Raw genomic sequence first — 16233 nt, 5'->3', positions numbered from 1 at the left:
GTTTAATAAAAAAAACATTTAAATTGTCAAAATTTGTCGGTCTTTTCATGAAAAACAACACAGTCTATAATCAATTTTCAAATGTTAATTGGTTACATAACGCCCTCATTTATGCAAGTTATGGAAAACATTTCTGAAAATTATTTTTTTAAGAAACTTTCCAAATAAAATAAAATATTAGTGATTCAGGCGCGAAATTTCACAACTGATTTTTTTCCAATGTGTATAAATTTTTCTATCATAGAAACGTCATTAGATCTTCATAACTAGAGGCAAAATTCTTAATTCTTTGGCTATTTAAATTGATTGATTTTTACCTCAATTCAAATCTACCGTGAAATTTAGTTTTCAACCAATTTACATAATATTACGTTTCAATTACCGAAAATCAATAAATTATAAAAATTTAAACCAAATCAATATCCATTCCCGTGCTAAACGTCAATCAGTTCGGATCGTAAAAATTTTGCTCTCGTCTATCATAAAGTATAGTGTTTTTTCTTGTCGCGAAAACGGTTCTATCCCAAGAGTTATCCCCGGCGCTAGGTCACCTACTCGAGGTGGCAAACCTGAAATGTGCTGTGAAGAGACGCGCAGCCAATCTCCCTCTAGCAGCTGGCGTTGAAATGACGCGCAACAAAAAGGCGGGAAACTCCGCCACAATCCAAAAAGCTGAACATACCCCATCCAGTCAACAAACAAATGGTTCTAAGCGGCCAAGATGTGAGGAAACTGCCCCAACGGATCATACCACCAGACTTCTGGCATCTAACAGTTTTGCTGCACTTCCAGTCCAACAAACGCAAATGAAAGTGAAAGTTCCTCCGTTGTTCACCTCGACAAAGGAAATCGCTGCGCTCAGAAGCGAGCTAGCTGCAATTCAAATTTACCCCCTCTTCAAGCTGTGTAGCATTGGAACCAAAATAGTCTGTTCTACCGAAGCGGATTTTAAACAAACAATCAAGTTCCTGCAGAACAAGAAGTACGAGTTTTACACCCACGATTCTCCGGGAAGCAAGCCATTCAAAGTTGTTCTTCGGGGTCTCCCAGAGTTCAAACCTGAAGCTATCACAGAGGAGTTAAAATCGCTGAAGCTTAGACCGATAAAAGTGTTTCCCATTGGGCGCAAAATTGATGGTAATTACCGTGACAAGCTCTACCTGGTCCACCTGGAAAAAGGCTCTATATCTCTGGAAAATCTTCGAAAAGTCAAAGCTCTATTCAACATTATTATCGAGTGGGAGCGCTACCGCCCTAAAAAGCGTGACGTGACGCAATGCGGTAACTGCTTGTCATTTGGGCATGGAACCAGAAATTGCCATATGAAATCACGATGCGGAAAATGTGCCGAGGAACATGGAACCGACGAGTGCGAACAAATGGATGAGGACTCCCAACCTAAATGTGCGAACTGTGGTGCTAACCACATGGGCTACGACAGAGCCTGCCCCAAGCGCATGGCCTTCATCGAAATCCGTAAACAAGCCTCCACCAGAAACCAAAGAGGACAACATCGAGCACCACCTCCAGCCACGTTGGAAAATTTCCCGCCGCTCCGTGATGTGCCAAATCTACCTCCATTACCGTTAAAGCATCAACAAGCAACCTTTCCACAAGCATCCACTGTCCAACATCGATTTGTGGAAGCCGCTGCTGTTCAATCCACCCAACAAAATTCGCCAGGATGGGCGAAACCGAGGTCGTGTATTTCATCATCCCCCCCCGTCCGATGATGACTCCCTCTACACTCCGGAACAGATGTTGGAGTTCGTCAGAGATATGCACCAGCAATTACGCCGATGCCGTTCAAAGGAACAACAACTAGATGCTGCTACTATGGTGCTGCTAAACTTCCTAAACAAATATGGGCCCTAATAATACCATCAATTTACTAAATTGGAATGCTTGTTCCGTTAGGAACAAAATAATAGAGCTTGCAGATTTTCTAAACGAACGCAACATAGATATCGCCATCATCACCGAGACGCATCTCAAGCCAGAAATAAATGTTTCCATCCCGAATTTTCGCATCATTAGACTCGACCGCAAGACATCCGCTGGAGGAGGTGTAGCCATTGCGCTGCGCCACAACATCAACTGCCGTCTGCTGCCAAGTTTCCAAACCCATATTATCGAAGCTGTAGGGGTCGAGGTTGAAACTGCGGTAGGCCCAACCAGTGTGATTGCGGCTTACTGTCCCAAACAAACAAATAGTCGAGACGGTTCAGCCACGACTCTTCGTCAAGATATCATCAAACTGACCAGGCGACGAGGACAGTTCATCATTGCTGGGGACCTGAATGCAAAACACCAAGCTTGGGGAAACGCACGCAAAAATTCGAATGGTAACATCGTCCAAAAAGACCAAGAAGAAGGAAACTACACAGTTCTGAGCCCAGATACTCCCACTAGGCTGAGCCGATCTGGGGCTCATGCAATCATTGACGTTTTCATCACCAACGTACACAACAACATATCCCAGCCGGTTGTAGTTCAAGAACTGAGCTCAGACCACTATCCTGTGATGATTGAACTTGGGTCATCGGCAAATCGGCACATCGTATCCCGGCGTAATTACCAACGTGTCAACTGGGAGCAGTTTCAACTTTGTGTGGATGACGGCATAAATTACACAGTGTATCCGGCCACAACTGAAAACATCGATCAACAACTCCAGTGTATTGAAAGTGCAATATCCCAGGCTAGAGAACAACATGTACCGCAATCCAGTCAGGTAAGCAACACCTTAACCATTGATAGTCTCACAAAATATCACATTCGACTTCGTAACACCATCCGCAGACAGTACCAACGTACTGGGCTGTCAAATCTGAAAACCCATCTCAATCGTCTAACAAAAATCATTAAGGCCAGGCTTTTGGAGCTCAAAAATAATGATTTTTCCAACAAAATTCGCACTTTCCCAGACAACAGTAAGCCTTTTTGGAAACTCACCAAAATCTTAAAAACCAAACCAAGACCAATTCCTCCCCTAACTCCTATGGATACCAATAGCTCAGTTGATCGTTTGATAACTCCTGTTGAGAAGGCCGCTGAGATAGCTCGTCATTTCGTCAGCTCGCATAATCTTGGACACAATGTCATAAGCCCACACGAAACCACCGTCACCGAATTTGCTAATAGAACACATCTTATTTCCCATGATTTTGCGGAAGATTTGGAAATTTCAGCTGACGAGCTTTTGATTTACATCAAAACCTCGAAAAACATGAAAGCCCCTGGTTTCGATAATATCTTGAACCTAGAACTCAAGCACATGAGCATCCAGTTCTTTGATTATCTAGCATTGATCTTCAATCAATGCCTTCGCCTTAACTATTTCCCTGCACTATGGAAGTCTGCAAAGGTGATCCCTATCAAGAAACCTGGAAAGGATCCCACCTCCCCAAAAAGTTACCGCCCCATTAGCCTTCTCTCAGGATTATCTAAGCTGTTTGAAAAAGCAATCAATCGTAGACTTCTATCATCCGCTGTTGAGGGAAATGTCTTACTAGAAGAACAGTTCGGTTTTAGGCATGGACGATCAACCGTACACCAGCTGACTCGAGTCGTGAATATACTGAAAAGAAACAAGACAGTATCTAAAACATCTGCTATGGCATTACTCGATGTAGAAAAAGCTTTTGATAACGTGTGGCATGATGCATTAATATATAAACTTCATCAATATAATATTCCTAACTACTTGGTAAAAATCATTAAAAGTTATCTGTCGGGGAGGACATTTCGAGTTTCGCTGAACGGAAATATCTCCGAGCCTCAAGATATTCCAGCTGGTGTCCCACAGGGAAGCATACTAGGCCCACTTCTTTTTAATTTGTTCACTTCGGATTTACCCCAACTTCCTGAAAACGGATCTTTGTCGTTGTTTGCTGACGATACCGCAATCATCCATAATGGCAGGATAATACGAGCACTTAAAAATAAGCTACAGCGAAGCCTAGATGTCCTCACAGATTACTTCACAAGTTGGAAGATATGTATAAATGCTACAAAAACTCAAGTAATACTTTTCCCACACTCACAGTCCCGAAAACTAATCCCGGATGAGGAATGTTTAATCGAAATGAATCACACATCAGTGGAGTGGTCTCATGAAGTCACATACTTGGGTGTTACATTGGACAGTAAGCTGATTTTCAGACAACATGTCGAAAAAATCATCACTAAATGTAACATGTCTATAAGCAGATAGTACTTCCCGTTATTGAATACGGTATGCCGGTCTGGGAGAGCTGCGCTAAAACACACCACCTTAAGCTCCAACGAGTTCAGAACAAATTCCTCCGTATTATCCTTAACTCACCCCCGAGGACTCGTACATCTGAGGTTCATAATCTGGCCTCAATCCAACCCCTTGACGAAAGATTCAGTGAGACTATCCTTAGGTTCAAGGCAAGTTGCCAAGATTCAGAACACCAGATTATTCGCGAGCTGGTCACTTCCTAGGTTATCAAATTATGTATATATTAGTTAAGTAGGTTATCAAATTCTTTAAACAAATCACAAAAAGGTGAAAATAATTTGTTGTCATTATTGAAAATTAAAAATCAAAAGTCATCCAAACACTTAAGCTACAGGGTTGTAGAGCCATTTAGGCTGACCAACAAAAATGACAAATCAAATGTTAACCATAAAACAGAGAAATAAAGCAAATTTTACTACTACTACTACTACTACTACTACCAAATCAATATTTTTCAATCTCTTGAGTTTAATAACTTTTTGCATTTAGTTCATATCTGCGAGTTTTGGTATTGTCTCAACATTTCATAGAAAATAAATAATTTAAAATTATATTCTTCAATTTTTTGTTTAAAATTTAAAAAAAGTTTCATATACCTGAAGGCTATCACCGTGTCTGTGTAACGCCCTTGCTTATGCAATCAAATTTAAATTCACAAACTTCACAGAGGCTGCTGTGTTGATTTTCATAATTTTCACGTGTAGATCCTACAATTTTGCACAATTCAGTCGTTCGACCTTTGATATTATCTAACCAGCATAACGGTTCTATTGTTTACTTCTAAAAAAACAAGATTTTCATTTAATTTTTGTTTCAATTCTTTTTGCCATGAAACATCGAACTTGCGATGTTTCCAGAGCGCGCCATCAGATTTCTGCTGTAAAATTTTCTCAGTGTACGCAGCACGTGCTTTTTGGTTGACAGCGGTTTGTTTGTTTACTTGTTTTTCAAGCTGCGGTCTGCGCGTGTGATTTCGTGCATGGGTTCCGATTTCCAATGTTTAATTCCGTTTTTGCCGGTTAAATAGTTCTAAAAGCTCACGATTCGGTTTCATAATGGCTCTAAAAGAAGGTTAGTATTCGTTTATAGCTATTTTATTTCCAAAAACTTGTTAATTGAGTTCTTTCCCATTCAAGAAATTCTCGCCCGGCTCAACAACCCGGAGCAAGATTTTATCACCAACCTGACCTATGGGATAAAGTTATGGCGGTCCAACAGCTTTTACTATATGTCCAAGTACGAGATCGTTTTTGAGTTCTTTATTGATGGATTGATGGATTTTGCGAAGGACGTCTCGCCGGAACAGATCGAAGATAAATGGGCAATTGTAAACGAATTTTTGGCTCTCCCATGCCTTTCAAACGCACTACCCCCAAGAATAATTCCTAAGCTATTGGAGGTGTTAAAAAAACTGAGTGGCATCGTTGGAGATAATCGGATCGTATTGGAAAGCTACCTGATAGTAGCGTTCGATACAAAGTATAAAAACTTTTACAAGTTCAATTTCGACAGCTACACGCAAGCCTTGGCTCTGGCTCTAATCTGTTTCCGGAAAGTAATGACTGGGAAATTTGATCCAACTCAGGAAGAAGAAACGATGAAACGGATTCTAGACGATTTGAAGATCTATGTTGCTACGGCAGGTGATGATGCGAAATGGCAAAAGGCATTCAAGCTGGTGCTAAGAGAGTTGTGTGAAGTTGTTCTGATACTCAAATCAAACGGATTGGACTACCAAGAGGAGTTGCTGGAACTATTCAAACGCATTTTCTTTCAGAATGGTAGAGCATCAGAGTACAACCGAATCACGACAGAAAACACAAAACGTCTACTGATGGGACATTTCGATACCAAAAAGTATCCGCTTCATGTTACGGGACTACTCATCGAAGGATATCTCAGAGCGTACAGAGATACAAAGATTGACGTGTTGTTGCTTTTGAAGTACATTTTACTGTACGTTTTTGTGGACCCTGAAAAGTCGCTCATATCAGATATTCATGAAATATTCCATCTCGTAAAATACGTGTTCCATTTGCTAAAGAAGTATTTCATAAAAATTGACCAGCAACTGGTACAGGATTTTGATTTCAATGGGATTTTTACAATCAAATTGAAAGAGTTTCTACAAAAATATGGAAATTCTGAAGCACAATTACGAGATCTCTTCTCACTGATTTGCACCATCAATGAATATAATCCACTAATTCTAGAAACGAGCATCATAGATATTTTGCTAAGAACAATGTTCATTCCGAAGGATCCGGAAATGTTGGCCAAATATCAAGACATGCTGATATCCACAATCGATTTATACGTCAAGCTGAATCGAAGTGAAAATTTCCGGGAGGAACTTTTTATGAAACTGGAAGACTATCTGGATGACAACGATTTGGCTGATAGCTTAAAGGATCTGCGGAAAACATCCTTGAAACGGAAGTCATGTGCTGATGAAGAACTTTCTACCAAGCGAAGAAAGTTAGATGATGGAACAATTTCTGAAACAATCGAATCAAAAGATCAATTTGTATTTTTTGAGGCACTGTATCCTGCTAAAATGGAAATCGTTCAACTTAAGCTCACGCAAACCTGCAATCAATGGAAATCCCTATCATTTGCGTGGCCAGATTCCAACGGTAGATTGAGCCGTGCCATGCTGGACTACGTCAAAGGATTGCTTACGAAACGGAGCTTCAACTATTGGTATAAAATGCAAAATTTCATCAGCGACGTGCTTGCATCGCTTGAAGAGGAGCAAACAGAGACAGAGCTTTTCAAGCTCGAATTTTCAATCTGTTGGATGTGTTATTTCTTCGCCGGAAATACCTTGGTTGAGCAAACTAATTTGTTCTGGGAGAAATTGAACAAGTTTTTCACTGAGTTCGATGCAATCATGGAGTCTTTTGGAAAGATTCTTCTTGGAAATGATAATCCAAATGAACGAGTGCTGAGTTCGTTCTTAAAACTAGCATATTTTTATGGGAATTACCGATTGCTTGTTCACTACTACCGGCCCGATTCCATTGAGGACACCGACAATCATTCAATTCACAACTTCTTAAGTGACGAGCAATGGAAACACCTTGAATCTATTGTTCCAGTAGATGAAAAAAGTTATTTCGATCGTATAAATCTTCAGAAAATTCGTGCTACAAAACTGATCGATGATTCCTTGGATGGTGCGAATCATTCGGATACTGTCCAAAAAATTGTAGAAAATCCAGATTTCAATCAACTTCGTCCGCTGCTGCAGGACCAGTCGTCCTGTGGTTGGTTCCTACAGCTTCTCGATTCTGATCGTCAAATAACTGTCATAAATCTGCTCTTCCAAAATAAATGTTTCGACGAAATCACATTTATAATTTCCCAACAAATCGACGACAGCCAGCTGATGGCAATCATCGTTACGACAATTGTGAAGGAAATAATAGAAAATGCCTTTGAAAACAGCAGTTCGGCTATTTCGAAGAAAATATCCTTTGACGGCATTTGGGAGTTCGATGAAGAACGATCGATGAACAAAATAAAGAAGCTCTTTTCTAAAAAACTAGAAAAAGGTTCTGGCGATGTTGCTATTGTTAACATAGAGATAGTTCAGAGCTTGTTGAATATTTTCGATACGATTAGACTGAACGAACTTCCTCAGGAACCAAAAATTATCATAATATCAATCAGTTTGCTTATTTACGGCGATCTCTTAAACAGCGAGCAACCCGAATTGACGTCCAAACTGAAGAATATTCTGAACAGTAAGTTGTTAATATCATTTTCTAATTGAATATCAAAATATAATTATTTTTCCTTTTACAGAACAACTAATCTTTGGAATTATGCCAAATTTGTTCAAATATTTGACCGTCGACATGCTCATCGGAATCTTCGGACAATTCTCGCCACTGGTGGTGACCATCTTTCGTCAGACAGCCGTCTATCTCACCCAGGAAGCCTTCGAATGTTGTCAAACGATTCTGGATCGATTCCAGGAATCGCAGTCCCAGGAAGAAACCTTCGAACTGGTGCTGATGGTTTTCAACTGTTTGCAGAAGGTATTTACACTTTTGTTTACTAAAAAACCGATGTTTTTTTCAATAATTTTTTTTTTTCCTTAGAACAATGCAAATCGTTTCAAAGCGATAGAAGCTGATCAGCTAGCTAAACTTGTGGCCGGTTACGTGGCGGCAATCGAACATTTCATTTCCGCCAAAGAACCAACAGCTCGGAAGCTGCGTAAATCGGAACCCAATTTGTTCAACTACCTTCTCAAGGCATGTTCGTTGGTGATTCATTTCAAAGTTGTTTCCAAACAAGAACTTTCTGAAGAGCTACGAAATATTTTCCTGGTTTACCTGGATCAAGCAGTGAGTTTTAAAATTTAATTTTTTAAATCTACCTACACTTTAAATTACTTTTTTTTTTCAGCTCAAAATGGACAGTAATTTTTCGAGTGCCCTCCTGATAAACGCTCTTCAATACAAAGACTTTCTGCGAATGGAGCCGGAAACATTAGAAGTCCTCGTTGAAAACAGATGGCTGGGATTCCAAGCCCAACTTCGTCAAGAAATAACCGAGGATTCAAACAAGGAAACGGACGAAACTGACATCGATGGAAACCTTCTAGTTCAAAATGTGAAACTGTTTTCATCCTTTCTGACTCATCATCAGCCGGCTGACAAATTGACTGCTCGTTTTGAACAACTGGAACAGAAATTGGCGACTGATTCTAGTCCCAAGGATATTCGGTTTGTTCTGAGGGTGTTCGCCACATTTGCTAAAAATGCTTTCGTTTCCGGATTTTCTCAAGATATGGAAAAGTCTTTCGTTCGAGCATTTGGCAGTATAGTAGCCAACCATATCATGCCTTTGTGCGTGATGAAAAATTTCTTCGAGGACATGGATTGCCTCGAAGAAATTTTGGCCTGTTTCGCGGCAGTCGTTGTCAACTCAAAGGTAAGTTTTTTTGGTTCTTGTTTAGTCCAAATTTGATAACTACCTAATATGATTATTTATTTTAGCTTACTTTAGTTCCTAGTATAATGGACAACATATTGGAGTTTTTAGGATGCATAAGCATTCGGAAATTTGTAGTGAAAGATGGTTCAGAGAAAACGTTTTACAAACTACATCGTTCTATTAGCGAAGTTTTATATTCCCTACTGGTGACCAGGTAAACTTAAAATAGATTCGATAAATTCTGTGCTTATTACAATTTTTCACATTTTCCAGGCCAAATTTCATAGTCAATCGTTTACCCCATTACTTCTACGTGTACAATGGTTTGATTGCTTCCATTATATGCTACAAAGAAGATCGTCCCTTGGAGAAACCTTTGAATAGTTTTGAAATTCTTACCCTATCGGACTTGATGCTACCCTTGGAAAAGTACTACATAGGACTAACTTTTAAATGATTTTATCAACACTCAAAATATTTCCCATCCTCTTCAAGAATCTCCAACATGTCTACCCGAAAACTGGAATCCGATCTGCGCATATTAGCCCCCTACATTTTGGTACAAATCGTAAGCTACATCATTCAGAGCAAACGGCCGGCTACGCTGCACGAGAAAATAACCCGAAACGTGTACAACGTGTGCTACGAACTGATCGGAATCTACGACAAACATTCGTCGGAGTTTATCCTCCGAACCTGCGACGAGGCCACCAAAAACGTGTACACCGACATCGTGAAAGGATATCGTCGGTATCGTTCGTTCCGGGGTAAAGTGTAAACTTGTAAGTACTCTCATTCAATTTTTATTTTATTTTACTGTTTACAAGTCGAAACATGAAATTTCTATATTTTTTGAAAACATGTGTGTGTGATTGAAGAGAAATTTCCATCTATTCATGCGTATTTTTATTGAGTCAAATCGAGTGTCAAAAATTTTCATGGTAAGTTGTAATATCAGGTTGGTTTGAGATTCAGAAATATATGGTAGGTGAACCTTATCTTACTTACAAAATGCCTATAACTGAGCTTTGAATTGTACAGCAACAGTATTTCAAAAGCAGCCGTGTAGAAAATTAGGTTTATTGCTTACCAAAACAGAAAAAAAACTTCCATAGCAGCAATGAGACTCGGAAACGATTATCAGTGGCAGCATTCGTGACTTGTGGAAGATAACAAGATAAAGCTTGAACATCTTGAACATTCATGCCAGCCGTTAGTGACTTTTTAGAACTTATTACATCCAGATCTACTGCTCCGGTGAAATGTTCATTTACCTATTAATACTGGTTTTACCTGCGTTATACTGGTGGATACGCAACTGTTACACCTATTGGAGCCGGCGAAATGTTCCCTTCCCTAAACCGACCTTTCCCTTTGGAAATTTGGGCGAACTCAAGCGTAAGCCAATGTTTATCTTGTTTACGGAATTTTACAACCGTTTCAAGGGAACGGGAACAAAGATTGTTGGGACTTATTTTTTCTTGAAACCTGTGGTGTTTATTATGGACATAGACCTATTGAAAGATATATTTGTAAAAGATTTCCAATACTTCCACGATCGAGGGATTTATAACAACGAAAAGGCCGATCCCATCGGTGCGCATTTGATCACACTGGTAGGAAATCGGTGGAAAAATACCCGGAGCAAGCTCACGCCAGCTTTTACCTCCGGGAAAATGAAGCTGATGTACTCAACGATGATCGCCGTAGCTGAGCAGTTTAGGAAGCGAATGATGTTGGAAACGGAAAAAGGCACCGAAGTTGAAATGAAAGAGTTCCTAGCAAGGTTCACTACCGATGTTATAGGTAGTTGTGCTTTTGGTCTGGAATGCAACAGTTTGGAGGATCCAAAAGCTATTTTTAGAGAAATGGGTCGAAAAGCCTTGGAGCAGTCTCCGAAAAGAACTTTTTTGCGTAACTTCACCAACACTTTTCAAACGCTGTCGAATCTTTTGCGAATAAAAGTGGTCGACGCAAAAGTAGAAAGTTTTTTCTTCGACGCCGTCAGGGACACCATCAGCTATCGAAAGACAAACAATGTCCGGCGTGATGATTTTCTGGACATTCTGATCAGAATGCAGCAGGACGAAGCTTCTACGGGCGAAGCAGATCTCGGTGGGTGGCAATTTCATGAAATTGTGGCACAATGTTTCGTGTTTTTCCTGGCCGGTTTCGAAACATCATCTACAGCTTTAACGTTTTGTCTATATGAATTGGCCCGTAATCAAGATGTGCAAGAAAAAGCTCGAAGTGAAGTCGGAAGGGTCTTCGCTAAGCATGGATCCTTAACTTATGAGGCTGTACATGAGATGGCGTATCTCGAGAATTGTATCAATGGTAATTTGTATAATCGAAGTGTAATCAAGAAAAAGATCTAATTTCTATTTCAATCTTTTAGAAACTATGCGCCTGTATCCACCAGCACCAATGACCACCAGAATAGTGACGAAAGATTATGTCGTCCCAGAAATGAATGTAACATTGGAGAAAGGTACTCGCGTTATGATACCAATCCATGCACTGCACCACGATTCAACCTTTTTCCCTAACGCTGAGCGCTTCGATCCGGATAGATTTGCACCGGAGAATGTGGCTTCATGGCATCCCCTTCAATTCATCCCATTCGGGTATGGTCCACGCAACTGCATCGGAATGAGATTCGGTATGATGCAGATTAGGGTGGGTTTGGCGTATCTGTTGAACAACTTCCGTTTCACGGTATCGGCGAAAACTCCAATACCACTGAAGTTTGAACCAAACAATAATCTTACCAGTATCTTAGGCGGAATGTGGTTGAATATTGAACGGGTTCATTGAATTTACATATTGCTTGAGTGAATAAACTCACTAACAAATCATGTATAAATTGTAAAATTGCCTTTTTATTTTATCCTTATGCCTAACCCTTTATGAAACTCTCCAAGCAATTGTCAAACAGTAAATTGGGTCTTAGGAACATCTTAGTGGTTTGAAATCCAATGGCGCTAATGGGACAACAATCACGTGATGTAGAAATGTTAGCTTGGTTAACCTAAGTGTGTGCGAGGGCTAAGTCTTCTCGACCGCAGTTGCTTGTGGAATCCATAGTAGGCACTACTTCCGCTGATAATTCGCCGCTGGATCTCACGGCTGGTGTCATTGTCACCAGTGAGCCGGGATAGACAAAGTCTTCGACTATCTCCAGCTCGTCGCCGTCGATCGTGACCTTGTTATTACTGGACAAGCGGGTTCGGTCGGTCTCGGATCCTCAGGCCAGCGTATACTTCGTCTTGGACGTATTAATCATCAACCCAATCCTTCCTGCTTCGCGTTTCAGTTTGCGGTAGATCTCCTCCACCGCCGCAGATGATCTGCCGACTATATCAATGTCATCGGTAAAGCAGATAAGTTGACTGGATCTGTCGAAAATCGTGCCCCGAATTTCGCCCACCGCTTGTCGAATAACACCTTCTAGCGCCACGTTGAACATCATGCACCATCACCTTGTCGAAGCCTCCTGCGCGATTCGAATGAACTCGACAATTCACCCGAAATCCGCACACAGCACTGCGTTCCATTCATCGTCGCCTTGATCAGTCTGATCAGCTTCCCGGAAAAGTCGTTCGCGTCCATGATTTTCCATAGCTCGTTACGGTCGATCGTGTCGTATGCGGCTTTGAAGTCGATGAATAGATGGTGCGTAGGGACTTGGTGATCACGGCATTTTTGGAGGATTTGCCGTAATGTGAATATCTGGTCCGTCGTAGACCGTCCCTCCATTAAGCTGGCCTGATGACTTCACGCAGCGAAAAGTTGTACCATTGAACTAAAACAAATACATCTTTGATTCAAAAACCTTGTGTACATTGAAACAAAATCCAATTTACTTGATTCAAGTAAATTTTATTTTGAACCGAACTTTTTTCCCATAAAACCAATGTTCCAAATTTTTAAATCAAAATATTTAATTTGAACTCAAAGAATTTTTTTAAACTCAGAATCTAAGTAAAAATTCATTCATTTAGATGAATTTTCTTTTGAACCAAAGTATTTTTTCGTCAAACAGTCAACACATCTTCATTAGCTTCTGTTTGGTGAACGGGTCGAGAAGCTTTTCCGACAACCAGTCAGACCTATTTATTTTCTCCGGAATCTTCCTGCCGCACAACCGCCAGACAGCACCGGAATCACAAGACGTTCTCGGCGTAGGAAAGTTTCTACAGCTTTGAGAAAACAAACGATAGAGGACTCTTAGGTAGGTCTTTCAAAATTAGGGCAACCATTCAACCAACTAATTCGAAGAGGTAACTGTACCGACTGTTCCGATCCTACAACTTATGCAGTTGCAATCGCTTCCGGTCCGCTCCAAGAAGACTGAACATCTGGCGCCGAAACCCTTCATCAGTTGTTCGGATGGAACTGTCCGCCAACAAACATCGTCCAGTAAGTACTTTCATGCATTGTATGCAAATAATTTTGATTTTTTTAAATTGCATTATTTAGCTTACTGTCGTTTTTTTAAAAGCTTCATAATAAACCGTATCATGTGTTCTCCTCTTTATTTACAGATATACCGGTCCAATAGGCAGAGATGTTAAAATCGCGAGTCTACATACTCGCACTTTGCCCTTCTTTGCAGAACGATTTTATTTCGTTAAACTCAATCTGCAATGATGCTATCTAAAGTTCAACTCGGAAAGCATCAGGAAGTAAGCTTCGGGTAAACTCGGCAGGAGTAAACAGCAATCGGGGGAAACATCAGCGAAGCAAACGAACAGTTCTGCGAATTAAAAAACAAATCGTTTTCGTTCGGCAGCCGAACACATCAATCGGACAACGCATGGGGGCGTGGCTAAAATTGATAGATACAAGGGAACGAGAAACGAGCGAGAGAAGGGTGCGAGGAATGTTAACTCGGTCCGTCGGGCAACGATCGCTCGTGAGCATTCGTGTACGGTAAGCATCGTTCTGTTGTTTCGTTGGTGGGATTTTATTCCTGCGAGGCATGGAAAACATCAATTCGGAACTGTTCTCTTCGTTTTGTGTGCAATCGCGTCATGATTGGAACGAAGATAAAATCAATCTGCACATAACAAGTTAAACTCGGAAAAAATCAGCCGAATGATTCTTTCCGAAGCGAGTCTACACACCACTGCCAATAGGATGAAAATGAATATGTAGTACTAGAATTTTTAGGAACAAAAAATAGAACTGAAAAACAAATGCTTTTAAATTGAAACCCAAATACCGTTGGAATAATGGAAAATTTCATGAAATTAAACGAAAAGGTTTTTGAATCAAAAGCACTTAATTATTTGAAACAAAGAAAAAGTTTTGATTCAAAGGAAAGCATTTCTTCGAAACAAAAGAAAATGCATTTGAATCAAAAGAACTTTTATTTGTCTCAAAATCAAAGGAAAAAATCCTTTGTTTTTGCGGCACTTTCCTTTGAAACTAATTTCTATTTTTCTGCGTGTTCCCACGAATCTGTTTGCTTGTGGCGTTAGGCGGCGGAGTAGGATTCGCGACAACACTTTGTAGGCAGCATTGAGGACAGTGATCGCTCGGTAGTTCTCACAGTCCAGTTTGTCGCCCTTCTTGTAGATGGGGCATATTACCCCCTCCTTCCACTGCTCCGGTAGCTGTTCTATGTCCCAGATCCGGATTATCAACCGGTGTAGGCAATCGGCCAACTTGTCCGGGCCCATTTTGATGAGCTCAGCTGCAATGCTATCCTTCCCAGCCGACTTGTTTCTATTCAGCTGGCGAATGGCCTTCTTCTTCACTCATCGTTGGGAGTGGCTCCTCCTCGCCGTTGGCTACGCCGGCGATGTACTTTCCCCCACCGTCTTGATCTCCTGCATGTGCGCTGTTCATCGAAGTGCTGCTTCCACCTTTTGATCACCTCACGATTGTCCGTCAGGATGCCCCCTTATCCCGGCACATTTCGGCTTGCGGCACGAAGCCTTTGCGGGATGCGTTGAGTTTCTGTGACTTTCGTGTTTCTTGGGAACGATGCAGCCGCTTCAGCTCCTCGAGCTCCTCCTCCTCCAGACGGCACTTTTTTTCCTGGAAAATTCGGACTCGCTGCCTCTTCCGCTGTCTTTGCACTACTGCCGCCTGCGCGGCATTCTCTTCGTCCATCACCCTCCTACACTCCTCGTCGAACAAGTCGTTCCGTCGAGTTCGCTCCACATAACCGATGACGTTCTCCGCAGCAATGTTGATGGCTGTCTTGATGGTATCCCAACAGTCCTCGAGAGGGGCTTCGTCAAGCTCGCCCTCTGCCGGCAGCGCTGCTTCGACCGATTGCGCGTAGTCTGCCGCGACCTAAGGTTGCTTCAGTCGCGCGATGTTTAACCGAGGCGAGCGCCGGTTTCGTATGTTGTTCACTACGGAGAGTTTTAGGGGCATCTTCACCATCACCAGATAATGGTCTGACTCGATGTTGGCGCCTCGACAGGATCTGACGTCGATGATGTCCGAGAAGTGCCGGCTGTCGATCAAAGTTTGCAAGTTTGATTTGGACGACAAATTTAAGAAGAAGAAAATGCCGAAGTTCTCATCCAAATATCTTGTTTGGCAGGCCATCTCCTCTTGCGAACGGAGGAGTGAGCCTTTAGTTACAAAGGGCACAGTAAATCACGAAATTTACAAATCTGAGTGCCTTGAGCAGCACAACGAAGCTCTGCTCTTTTGGCCAGATTTGGCTTCGTGCAACTATTGTAAAGGTGTCCTGGAGTGGTATGAGACCAATTCTGTCCATTTTGTTCAAAAAGACATGAACCCTCCAAACTGTTCAGAGTTGCGCCCGGTGGAGAAGAACTTGCCAATAATGAAGCGGGAACTTCGGAAGAGCAAGAAGACAGTCAGAGACGAGAAGGATATGTTAAGAAAATGGAAAAATAAATAGGAAGCTGGTACCGGAAGACTTTGAAGGAGGGCATCAAGCAAAAATGCGTTCAATTTTACACTCATGACCTCATAGATTAACTTTTCTTTTGATTTTTTAAGTAAATATATGTATAAAACTACTC

The 16233-nt window shown here is 41.2% G+C and overlaps 2 protein-coding genes across 2 annotated transcripts; both read left to right on the top strand.

Annotated features, from left to right (window-relative positions):
- Positions 1 to 5216: 5216 nt before the first annotated feature.
- On the top strand, positions 5217 to 10090 carry LOC129746818 (uncharacterized). Its single transcript, XM_055740706.1, has 8 exons — positions 5217 to 5338; positions 5404 to 8016; positions 8078 to 8313; positions 8377 to 8625; positions 8687 to 9214; positions 9280 to 9431; positions 9491 to 9646; positions 9713 to 10090. The coding sequence occupies exons 1-8, from the start codon at positions 5323 to 5325 to the stop codon at positions 9993 to 9995; spliced, it is 4233 nt and encodes a 1410-aa protein (XP_055596681.1). The 5' UTR covers positions 5217 to 5322; the 3' UTR covers positions 9996 to 10090.
- A 209-nt stretch (positions 10091 to 10299) lies between these two features.
- Positions 10300 to 12091, top strand: LOC129746819 (cytochrome P450 6a2-like). The gene is made up of 2 exons (XM_055740707.1): positions 10300 to 11554; positions 11616 to 12091. Exons 1-2 carry the CDS (start codon positions 10480 to 10482, stop codon positions 12032 to 12034), a joined length of 1494 nt encoding a protein of 497 aa, XP_055596682.1. The 5' UTR covers positions 10300 to 10479; the 3' UTR covers positions 12035 to 12091.
- Positions 12092 to 16233: the final 4142 nt, after the last annotated feature.

The sequence above is a fragment of the Uranotaenia lowii genome, chromosome 2, assembly GCF_029784155.1.
Source record: "Uranotaenia lowii strain MFRU-FL chromosome 2, ASM2978415v1, whole genome shotgun sequence".
NCBI classification, from domain to species: Eukaryota; Metazoa; Arthropoda; class Insecta; order Diptera; family Culicidae; genus Uranotaenia; species Uranotaenia lowii.
This window is presented reverse-complemented; position numbering and strand designations above follow the sequence as displayed.

Excerpts from the sequence above, each read along its gene's own strand:
- LOC129746818 (XM_055740706.1), top strand. Across the intron at positions 8,314-8,376 it reads TTTTCAACTGTTTGCAGAAG|AACAATGCAAATCGTTTCAA; the intron begins GTATTTACACTT and ends TTTTTTCCTTAG. Across the intron at positions 8,626-8,686 it reads TGGTTTACCTGGATCAAGCA|CTCAAAATGGACAGTAATTT; the intron begins GTGAGTTTTAAA and ends TTTTTTTTTCAG.
- LOC129746819 (XM_055740707.1), top strand. The coding sequence starts at position 10,480 with ATGTTCATTTACCTATTAATACTGGTTTTACCTGCGTTATACTGGTGG. Across the intron at positions 11,555-11,615 it reads TCTCGAGAATTGTATCAATG|AAACTATGCGCCTGTATCCA; the intron begins GTAATTTGTATA and ends TCAATCTTTTAG.